Genomic DNA, 12,182 nt, shown 5'->3' on the forward strand with positions numbered 1-12,182 from the left:
TATGAAGAAATTCTGAGATCGGTACACTGTTCATTTTAATTCTCAAAACAAGCATGTCATTTTTATAACCTAAGAACTCATGTTCGTAAATATAAGCGATGAGTTCACTCAAAATGCATGTTTTGGGAATTAAAATGAATATTGTACCGAAGTCAGAATTTGGACCCACATTTTGGGAAAATCCCATTTTTAATTGGGGTGTAATAAGCAAAAGTTTAGGTGCCAATCACAGCTCTTTTTGTAAACCCAAAACAGCACCAAACAATAAACCATGATTGGAATGCACTTCTCAACTTCTATTTCTGCTTCTCAGATTTTCAGAAGCAGAAGGTTATACCATTCCTCGATCTTCCATGAGACAAAATTAACAGAACGAAAAAAAAAAATGATCCCATGTTAAACCAAAGAAATAAAAACCTTTTAACCTCACACTCAACCTCAAAATTGCTTCTACTTAAACCTTCAAATCCAGAGAAGGAAATATTAAGCAAAAAATTGTCGTTTTAACCTCACATACGTGAACTGTCCAAAACCTAATAGAAGGGAAATGTTCAACACCCTAAGCTTTACCCTTCACTTTAACAAACGTGTTTTGTCCTACATGGGTTAGAAGTTTTGGAATGGGCTGATTTTTAGCGAGGATGTTCTCTATGATTAGAAGATCATCCTCACCAAAAATCAGCCCATTTCGAAATTCTTAGCCCCATATTTACAAATTGAAAAATCGTGGACCGTCCATTTTTTGTAAACTATTTTTGATGGGGTTAGAAGTTTTGGAATGAGCTGATTTTTGGTGAGGATGATCTCCTCACCATAGAGATCATCCTCACCAAAAATCAGCCCATTCTAAAACTTCTAACCCATGTAAGACAAAACACGTTTATTAAAGTGTAGGGTAAAGCTTAGGGTGTGGAACGAGACCCTTAATAGAATGACTTGGGAGGATAAAAAATTTCTCTAAACCTCAAAAATCACGTTCAATCGTCAAAAGTCAACGACAAAACAGTAATTTTGAAGAGATTGAATAATATAGATTTTTCGTACTTGAGCTCAAAGGTTCTTTGGCCGTTATATTTATAAGCTCCATTGGGCCACACAGGTATGGTAGGCTGGACGACATTCAGATAGGGCTGAAACTTAGGCAGGTTGGAGATGAACCTCAGTGCAGCCCAAACTCGATTAATACCAACCTGGACACATGGGGTTTGAAATGCTAAACCGAAACCCAACCCAAGTAGGGGTGCAATTTGATCCGGTTCAAACCAATAGCTTTAAAATGGTTTGATTCAATTTGGAACAAGTTGCAATTCGGCTCCAAGTTACAAAATGAAGAATCAATTAATTTGATTCGATTCTCGGATCGAACTTGTATAGAATCGAATCAAACCGAGAACCCAACCCTTATGCAATAAATAAATATATAATAATTATTATGAATTATTTTAGGAGTTAGGCCATAGATTAATGATCTTTCTTGATTAAACTAATGATTTTTGACAAATAAATTTGTGATTTATTGTGTGTTTGTTTTTTCATTAAAAAATATTACTTACAATTTATAGAATATTGACAATTCGTAGAACCAAATCGAATCAAACCGACTTTAATTCAGTTTGAGTTGGTTCGGTTTAAATAGAATTTGGTTCGGTTCTGATTCTTATTTAGGGAAACAGACTTATGTATGTTCGATTTCAGTTTGACCTCAAACTGAACCAAGTTGCACCCCTTACTGGATAGGGTTGATTCATTCCCCCCATCAATACTTGTATAATTTAGTAATGATGAGGTTTTTCTATAAAGGCAACTGGTATGTAAAACACAATTCGGGTTTAGCCAACCTAACCCATTATCAGAATGAGCACTACTACCCAAAACCGACCATCATGGTACGTGCAAGGCCAGGGTCGAAACTCATTAAGAGCCCCGAAAATTTTCCCAGAATTAAAGTGTACAAGTGGCTTATCAGGAATATGTGAGTTTATTATTAGAAAGTTCAATTTCCCAACAAGATGTACAATTAACGGTTGAGATGAGAAGATATTTATTAGGGATTCACACTCCCTGTGAAATGCCTGTTTTTATCAGGTAGAAAAGTCCAAACTGTCGAAGAAATTGTAACCCCTCTACAAAACGTGTCATAAACTTAATTCAACAAACATTTTGTAACTTTAATAATAAAAAACACTAAATTTAAAGGTAAAATTGAATAGAATAGAATATAAATAAAGAACAAAGATGCAGCGACTCTTAATAGAAAAAATAAAAGTAAAATAATTAAGAAATTTAAAAACACTAAAGACAACTTAAGCCTAAGAGCAATTTGGATATAGTACAAATCACAGTTATTTTAGTTAAAAGACGAACTTCTGGAATCTTTATTTTTATTTTATTCATGTAAAAATCCGTTACACCTTTATTAACTACTAAATCTTTGTTTTATTCTATTATAATTATTAAATAGCCACTTTATTATTTTTTAAATTAATTATTTTTATCTATCATATTTTCATATAGTTATTATGATCACGTGTTATGAAGAGAAGACAGTTTCCTCTATATTTTGAATCAAACAGCCTGCTTTAAAAGCTTTATCAGTTAGAACATGGAATGGCGTATTCATTGTCGTCGTACAGTTGAAAATATTAATAAAAACTTAATGATTAAACAAACATAATCTATTCAGAAAATTACTAAACAATCCCTGTCGTAAGGATATATTTCTGAATACCCTTCAATTTTTGGGGGTAAGATTATAGTTCAGTCAACAAACTTTTTCTTTCTAATCCTCTTACAATGGTTGAGATCAATGACTATAATTGTCGAGATCAACCATTAGTAGAGATAATGATTATAAATTGTCCAACACAACATTCGAACATAAAAGGTCATGACTAACATAAACCATCAGAGGGCTATTAAGTAATTTTCCCTATTATATATTATCTATAAGGACAAAGACTTATCCAACTTAATATTTAATAATAATAATAATTTTTAAAAGAAGATTAGGAATTTCTAAATCGATAAATGTCAGATGTTTTAGATTTTGAAGAATTCAAAATTTTACATCCCAAAATACCAAAAAGCAAATCCTAACCATCAAAGATTTACTACCACTGTCTTCATCATCTATCGTTCATCATCATAATGACTAATCTACTACTAATTAATTATATTATCCGTCCCACAAAAGAGATTTTTTAAAATGAGAAATAACATTTCTCAAGCTGCCACGTCAGCCTTCTTACCAGAAGCAGAGCAGCAGAAGAGCCAGATGTATCCGTACGGATCCTTGACCTTCCCAACGCGATCTCCACAGCACGCGGCCTCGCCCTCAACGATCCCGCCAACGGGTACTGCACCAGCTTTAACGGCCTTATTAACGGCGCCTTCAACGTCGTTAGTTTCCAAGCAAAGTATGTATCCACTACCGTCAGTCTTCTTCACTCTGTAACATTGACCAACTATGTCAACGCATAATAACATCCAAAAACCTAGATAGTCTAAAAGTGTCCCACCGAACCAGACAAAAAAAAGGATGAAAGAAACCCTACAATGTTTCAAATGTCACAACACGCAAACGTAAAAAACACTGGATCGTTTTCGCTGCGGTTCACACTCGCTGACGTGGCAGTGTGATAGAACCTAGATTTTTCCTCTAGATACGAGTTAATTAATCATCTACGGTTCTGAACAACTCGCCACGCCAACGTAGTGTGAAACGGGAGTAAAGTCACTCTAGGACGGTTCCAAAACCATGTCAAGTAGAAGAGAAGATAAAAACAACTATTCATGTTGGTCCTAAAAAGGTAATAAATAGTTGGAGAAGATTAGGATTTGTTTGACTTTGGATGGTTTTATCTCGCGCTAGAAAGTGATATTCAGTTTAAGAAACTTTTCCGAAAAATCATTTTCTAGAGAGAATACGAAGATCCAAACAACCCTCAAGCGTTTGAGGGATTAAAACAGCATAAATCCTTCGAAACACTGTTTTCTTGAAGAAGATTAAACAAAAATGAGATTAAAACCTTAGATCAACCACTAAAAGAGTTTAAAACCATTAGATCGACAAGAAAATGGTTAAAAAAATACAGAAACTTAAAAAAACTAAAAAGGTAACTAAATCACAAGCAAAAAAATTAAAAAATAGTAATAAACTACGCGATCTGAAGAAAAATGTGAAGATAAAGAAGCTTACGAATCGTCTGTTTGATCAGAGACTATAAGACTGAAGATCCAAGCTTGAGTTCAGTAGTGAGTATGAGAGGGAGCTCTTGATCAGCCTTCCTCTTAGGATGCATTTCTCGGTTCAGTTCTTCAGCACCAAAAGCGCCCTTGTAAAACTGCACAGCTTCAGCAGCCTTGGGTGCCTGGATCAAAAGCTGAGGTTTCAGAGAGAAAAAGCTTACGGCCTTGGTGGTACAGTTGTCCGATCCGCCATTGTGGAGATCGACCGTTGGTGCATTTTCCTGAGCCATAGAAGCAGAGATGAAGCGAAGAACGCAACTCAAAAACCTAACCCTAGGAGAGAGAGAGAGAGAGAGAGACAGACAGACTGAAGGATGTTGTGAATAGTGAAGTACCTTCTTTATAAAGGCGTGGAAACTAAACGGTTTCTTCGCAAACGGATATAAAGCTACAATAAAATAATAGCTAGTTAAATACCCTCGATTTGTTTGTAATCTACGAAACTAACCCTCCTTGGGGGAAATGAAAGTTTTTATAGTCGAAATGACGAAAATGTCCTTTGCTTTTAAACTTAAAGAGCAGCTATTTGGCACCCTAAATTTTAGCTCAAATTATTATCTCATAAAAAACATTATCACAGTCGTTCAAACAATTACAATAGTCGTTTACAGCTGTAGTTAGGCTCATATAAAATCCCAAACTCAAAACATAGAAATATAAAAAATAAAAAAATAAAGTGATTTTCTATTGGTACCCAATTTTTACTTAATTTCTATTTGAGTGCCAATGGTACGTAGCACTCTACGCCTAGGAAGATGATACAGGTTGGGTGTACATAGTTTTGGAACTCGGCCTAGTCGACTTGACTCAATTGGATTTCGAAGCATCTTGATGGAGCCAACTCTTTGAGTCAAATTAGAAATTTAGAAAAGTCAATAACGGAACTCAGTCAAGTCAGACCCAAAATGTACTGAGTTGGGTCTCACATTTTCAAACCCATTGATTTTTCTCTCCCAAAATAGAAATAAAAAACCTCTTGATTTTTCTCTCAAAAACCCATCATCGATTCAAGGTCGTCTATGATCCATGCCCTCAACCTCTTGAAGAAAGATGTTGAATTTAAATTATTTTTATACCCAAAATTCATCATCTATACGTTCTCAAAGTATTCAAGTTCGTATTCAATCTATTAACTTCAACATCTAAAAGAAAACCACTAATTATTCTATGAATATCCATCATCATCATCATCAAGCTCATAAATCTATTGTTGTCTTCAATTCATCAATTTCAAAAAAAAAAATTGTAGAAAACCTTTGTATCCAAAAATCCAATTGTCTTGTTTTTTGAAATGATTAACTTCATTATTTTCATCCAATTTTAATATTAGCAAATTGAAATATGTAGTTTTCTTATCGAAGTTTACGAGAAAATTATTAATATCTTTCAATATTTTGATGCATTGTAGTTAAAATGATAGAAGAATATTTCTATTATAATCTTTAGACATATGGGATAAAAAAAAATTATATAATATTTTAATATTGTTTAGTTCACAATAGACTAATATGGTAGCAAGAAGTTTACGAAGAGTTAATGGCATCTGATATAATACAACTTCTTTTAAATAACAAGAAATTTTATTATCATTCTCTAATAGACCATGTTTTTCAACAGATTCTCGAAAATTAGAATAATAAATACCATCAACAGTCAATAAAAAATCATATGAAAAAAAATCGTGAACATGGTTAAGAAGCATTCTTAAATAATATATTTCCCATTTAGAGAGGTTTGATGCATTATCGAATCTATTGTACGTTTAGCTTTTTCTCTTATTCCATATCCGTGAACTTCTATTCCATATGTAATACTCAGAAAATTATCTATAAAGATATTGTCGAACTTTAAAAAAAAATTGCATTTGTTCTGAAAAATTATGTTAACATTATTCGTGATAGATAATCTTCATCAAGTAAAAGTGGCAGATCCTTATTTGTCTAATATGTAACAAAATTTTAATTCGACCAATGTAATTGCAAAATCGTAGTAGATGGATACAACTCATTTAAGTTGAACTTATATATTCTCCACACTGCCTCTGGAGGAAACATCCATCGAACATCTTGAAATTTTCGGATTTCGTCAACCTTTTTCATTAACACCATCAAGATCTATATGAACAGTTATGCGATCATGACCCTTGTAAATGTATTTATATAAGTACTTCACAACTGTTATACAAGAACAAATTTCTACATTTATATAACAATTATACATTTTTAAAATATATGGATTATATGCTACAATCCATCTATTGTTAAGATATTTTTTTCAAACTTTTACTTGTCGACCATTATTTTGTCTTCGATAAATAGGATATGAAGCTTTGCCTCAAATTATTTTTTTAGAATAGGATCTTGAATAATGAAATCTACATTGTTTTCTCTCAATCATGCATAAAGAATTTGTTCTCAAATGTCCACATGGACCATGCATCATGTGTTTAACAACTCATTCATAAAGAAAAACATCAACTCGAGGATCTCTTATTTCAACAATGACAATATCATCATAATCATCTGGACTCAATATTTTGTCTTCATTTTCTAATATAATAAGAAAATGAGCATGTGGAAGGTCTCTCTTTTTTGGAATTCAATCACATGAACATGAGTAATGACTCGTCCAAAGATTTGGTCCTTAAATAATGTCTTCTTCAAATCTTCTATTTTTTACATATACTCAGGTTATTAAATTTAGCTTTTTAAAAATCTTTTCAAAAGGTCTCTCATTATAGTTATCTCCTCCCATTCTAGATTTCATGTACTGGTTAAGAAAATATCAGGTTTTCCAAAACAATGTACCAAAGTCATTACATTTAAGTATCATTGATGCCTATTGCAAATATCGCCAACAAAAGAAGCAAGAAGCACAATTCTTTTCCCAACTTTATTATCCCTAACTTCACCAACAGTCACACTATCCAAAATTCTTTAATATAATTCAATTTGAATTTTGTCTTAATGTTTATAATAGCAGTCTAATCGTGTTGTCTCGATTTTGATATACATATCGACTACAAACTATTCAAACAATCGACCACTATACAATAATGTTGTTTTATGATAATCTTTTATTTGAAATAAACAAGAGTAATATTCTCGACAAAAAATACAATTTTAATGTCCTTCGCTAGTATCTACAAAATTATTAAGATTTAAAATTAATATCATGTAATATAATCGTTTATAAGCTTAATAAAAATATTTTTAAAAAAAATTTAAAATCGATACCTTTTCTTTGTAAAATAGTCTCAAAATTTGTATATTTGACTCATTGAAAAATTAATATTGATGAATTTAAGCATGCATCATTTTTATCTCTTCTACCTAAATATTTTCTGGTGCCAATTGTCTCACCATGAGGAAATAATAAAGGATACTACAGTAGATCATAACAACTATAATATGATTGTACCGTATAAGAAATTCAACTTGACAGTGAACTATAATATCTTTTGCATATCCTCCTTCTAAATTGTATCCTTCAACCAATATTACAACAACTTGTGAAGAATAAGGAACGTTATATGCACGTTGATCTAGCCCACAGTCTCTTCTGATTACAGCCCTATTATCTCCTAAAGATGGTAAACTCCTTAAAAATTAAAATACGAATTGATGTTAAGAAATGATATTAATTTCTCTATGATTTTAAATTTCAGCTTAGGAATATGATGGAGTCAATTTAAAATCTCATTAGCAATATCGTAAAAGTATAATTGAAGAAATTGTCCATGGTTATCACTTGGAACTAAAGATGGAATAAAATGATAATATTATTTTTAACTAATATTTAAAAAAATATCATATATATATATATATATATATATATATATATATATATATATATCTGCATATGTTTAAATTATCAATATAAATTCCAATAAATATTTAAATATTCAAAAAAAAAAAATATACAATCGTATTATTTTTTTGATTTCCAAGCTTTACAAGAGAGTTGTCATTTATTTCTTCATTATAGGTAGTCCTTCCAGCCATTATTCCTAGAATAAAAACATGTAAAAGTATTTTATATATATATATATAAGGGGCGGTTCAACGGCCATATGTAAAAACATATGAAAAAACAATGGTTTTTCAAAATATGGGTTAGAGGTTTTGGATTGAGCTTATTTTTTGCAAGGATGATCACTATGATAAGAAGATCATCCTCACAAAAAATCAGTTCAATCAGAAACTTCTAAATCCATCAAAAGTGATTTACAAATTATTGACAAAAATTAGCAAAAAATCGACGGTCCACATTCTAAATCACTTTTAATGGGGTTAGAAGTTTCAAATTGGACTGATTCTTTTTTTCAGATGATCTTCCCATCATAGAGATCATCCTAACAAAAAATCAGCTCAATCCGAAATTTCTAACCCAGATTTTGAAAATTTATTAATGTTACATTTTTTTACATATGTCCCTTGAACCTGACCCATATATATATGGGTAGCGTTCAATGGCAAACACATTTTTCGAAACATGGGTTAGAAGTTTTAGAATTGGTTGATTTTTGGTGAGGATGATCTCTACGGTGAGGAGATCATCATCACCAAAAATCAGCTCATTCCAAAACTTCTAACTCCATAAAAAATGATTTACAAAAAATGAACGGTTCACGATTTTTCAACTTGTAAACTGGGGCTAAAAGTTTTGGAATGGGTTGATTTTTGGTGAGGATGATCTCCTCACCATAGAGATCATCCTCACCAAAAATCAGCCCATTCCAAAACCTCTAACCCATGTTTTGAAAAATGTTTGCCATGGAACGGGACCCATATATATATATATATATATATATGGGGCGGTTCAAGGGCCATATGAGAAAACATATGAAAAAACTTTCGTTTTTCAAAATAAGAGTTAGAGGTTTTGGATTGAGCTGATTTTTTGCAAGGATGGTCACTATGATGAAAAGATCATCCTCACAAAAAATCAGCTCAATCAGAAACTTCTAAATCCATCAAAAGTGATTTACAAATTAGTGATAAAAATTAGTAAAAAATCGACGGTCCACATTCTAAATCACTTTTAATGGGGTTAGAAGTTTCAGATTGGGCTGATTTTTTTTTTGGATGATCTTCCCATCATAGAGATCATCCTCACAAAAAATCAGCTCAATCAAAAATTTCTAACCCATATTTTAAAATTTTATTAAAAACGAAAGTTTTTACATATGTTTTCTCATATGGCCCTTGAACCGCCCCATATATATATATATATATATATATATATATATATGAGAAAACATATGAAAAAACTTTCGTTTTTCAAAATAAGCATTAGAGGTTTTGGATTGAGCTGATTTTTTGCAAGGATGGTCATTATGATGAAAAGATCATCCTCACAAAAAATCAGCTCAATCAGAAACTTCTAAATCCATCAAAAGTGATTTACAAATTAGTGATAAAAATTGGTAAAAAATCGACGATTCACATTCTAAATCACTTTTAATGGGGTTAGAAGTTTCAGATTGGGCTGATTTTTTTTTTTTTTTTGGATGATCTTCCTATCATAGAGATCATCCTCACAAAAAATCGAGTCAATCCAAAATTTCTAACCCATATTTTAAAATTTTATTAAAAACGAAAGTTTTTACATATGTTTTCTCATATGGCCCTTGAATCTGACCCTACATATATATATATGGTCCCGTTCAGCAACAAACATTTTGGCAAAACATTTTTCAAAACATGGGTTAGAGGTTTTGGAATGAGCTGATTTTTCGTGAGGATGATCTGTACGGTGAGGAGATCATCCTCACCAAAAATCAGCACATTCCAAAACTTCTAGCCCCAGTTTATAAATTGAAAAATCGTGGACCGTCCATTTTTTGTAAACCATTTTTGATGGGTTTAGAAGTTTTGGAATGGGCTGATTTTTGGTGATGATGATCTCCTCACCGTAGAGATCATCCTCACCAAAAACCAGGCCATTTCAAAACCTCGGCAAAACATTTTTCAAAACATGGGTTAGAGGTTTTGAAATGGGCTGATTTTTTGTGAGGATGATCTCTACGGTGAGGAGATCATCATCACCAAAAACCAGCCCATTCCAAAACTTCTAACCCCATCAAAAATGGACAGTCCACGATTTTTCAACTTGTAAACTGGGGCTAGAAGTTTTGGAATGGGCTGATTTTTGGTGAGAATGATCTCCTCGCCGTAGAGATCATCCTCACCAAAAACCAGCCCATTCCAAAACCTCTAACCTATGTTTTGAAAAATGTTTTGCCAAAATGTTTGTCAAAATGTTTGTTGCTGAACGGGACCCTCTCTATATATATATATAGAATCAAGATATGAAAAACTTAAATTATGTACATTTGAAATACGTGATCTTAAATAGTAAGATAAATTATGATCATTAGATTTTAAATAATATAATATTTTAGGAAAATTAAACTCGAAAATCCGTTTTAATGTCAAAACACTTTCCAACAATTAAGATTTTGTGCCACCAAACCAATCCAAATAATATGAACTTTAGTGCCGTCAATATAGACTTAAAACCCAAGTTTTTACGCTATCATATAGTCCAACAAATTCAGTTTTTGAATTACCAAACTAGTCCCTCAAAAACCAATTTTTGTACCCCCAGAATAGGCCTAAAACTTAATTTGTGTATAACTCAATCAATCCACATAAAACAAATTTCTTACACCCAAAACAGTCCCACAAATTCGATTTTGAATCATTAAACTAGTCCACATAAAACCAGTTTCTTTTCAAATAGTCCTACAAAATTAATACAAAAAGTTAAAATATTTACCTTCAATTGTATTACTTTCTTGATTACCAAGCTTTTCACGAGATTTGTTGTTGCTTCATGATGCATAGTCCTTCCAACCATTATGCCTAGAATAGAAACATGCAAAAATTATATATATTTTTGTATAGAGTCAAAATATGTGAACCTAATTTATGTACATTTAAAATAGGTGAACCTAGAATTGAATGATAAGATCTAAAACAGTAAAACAAATTATAACAAACATATTTTAAGGTTAAATAATATAATATTTTATGAAAACTAATCTTGAATATCCATTTTTGTGTCAAAACACTTCCCAACAATCAAGATTTTGTGTCACCAAAGTAGTTCCAATAGTACGAAATTTGGTTCTGTCAATATAGATCTAAAACCTAAGTTTTTCCACCATTACACAGTCCAACAAATTCAATTTTAAATTACTAAAGCAATCTCTAAAAACTTATTTTGTTTGTACCCCCAAATTAGCCCCCCAACTTTAATTTGTGCATCACTCAATCAATCCACTTAAAACCAATTTCTTACACCTAAAACAGTTCCACAAATTCAATTTTAAATTATTAAATCAGTCCATATAAAATCAGTTTCTTGCACCCCAAAATTGTCCTAAAAAATTCTAGGATTTTCTTTCGAAAACTCGAGGGAAAGATGTTTGATGTGTTTTCTACATTATTTAGTTTTGCTACCATTATTGGGGTGCACATTAAAGTTCACTAACCAGTATGTTATAAATAAAAGTTGGTGTGATAGTAAAAGTTCTCAAATATCACTAATATGCATTTATATTTGGTTATGGTTGATTTTTCCGAATCATATCAAGTCACATGTCTTTCTTGTTCTTCTTAAGTTATTTTTTTAAAATTTCAAAATGCCATTGTAGACACCCTAATTTGATCGAACAAGTTCGAGAGCTCATTTGAATCCATGCATCTAGGATCAAATCGAGAGAATTTCGATCAATAAAGTGAACACAAATCAAACCAATAAAAAATCATAAAATAAAATGGGTTTTTTCTTGGCTATACCTACCAAACGGCCAAGCATAGGCATAGCCTGGCCATTTGGTACACATGGCCAAGCTATTTTTTGCGTTGACATTACCGTTGTGACGTGCAAGCTTAAAATTGCATTGGCCTTAACTCAAGTAAGGC

The 12,182-nt window shown here is 31.7% G+C and overlaps 1 protein-coding gene across 1 annotated transcript; it reads right to left on the reverse strand.

The window, feature by feature from the left end:
* Nucleotides 1-3,005: 3,005 nt before the first annotated feature.
* On the reverse strand, nucleotides 3,006-4,565 carry LOC147380803 (uncharacterized protein At5g48480-like). Its single transcript, XM_086431226.1, has 3 exons — nucleotides 4,222-4,565; nucleotides 4,093-4,119; nucleotides 3,006-3,448 (listed from the first exon to the last, which is right to left on the reverse strand). The coding sequence occupies exons 1-3, from the start codon at nucleotides 4,476-4,478 to the stop codon at nucleotides 3,223-3,225; spliced, it is 510 nt and encodes a 169-aa protein (XP_086287352.1). The 5' UTR covers nucleotides 4,479-4,565; the 3' UTR covers nucleotides 3,006-3,222.
* Between the last annotated feature and the right edge of the window lie 7,617 nt (nucleotides 4,566-12,182).

The sequence above is a fragment of the Akebia trifoliata genome, unplaced genomic scaffold (genome assembly GCF_017979445.1).
Source record: "Akebia trifoliata isolate Shusen 1 unplaced genomic scaffold, ASM1797944v1 Contig00967, whole genome shotgun sequence".
Lineage (NCBI taxonomy): Eukaryota > Viridiplantae > Streptophyta > Magnoliopsida > Ranunculales > Lardizabalaceae > Akebia > Akebia trifoliata.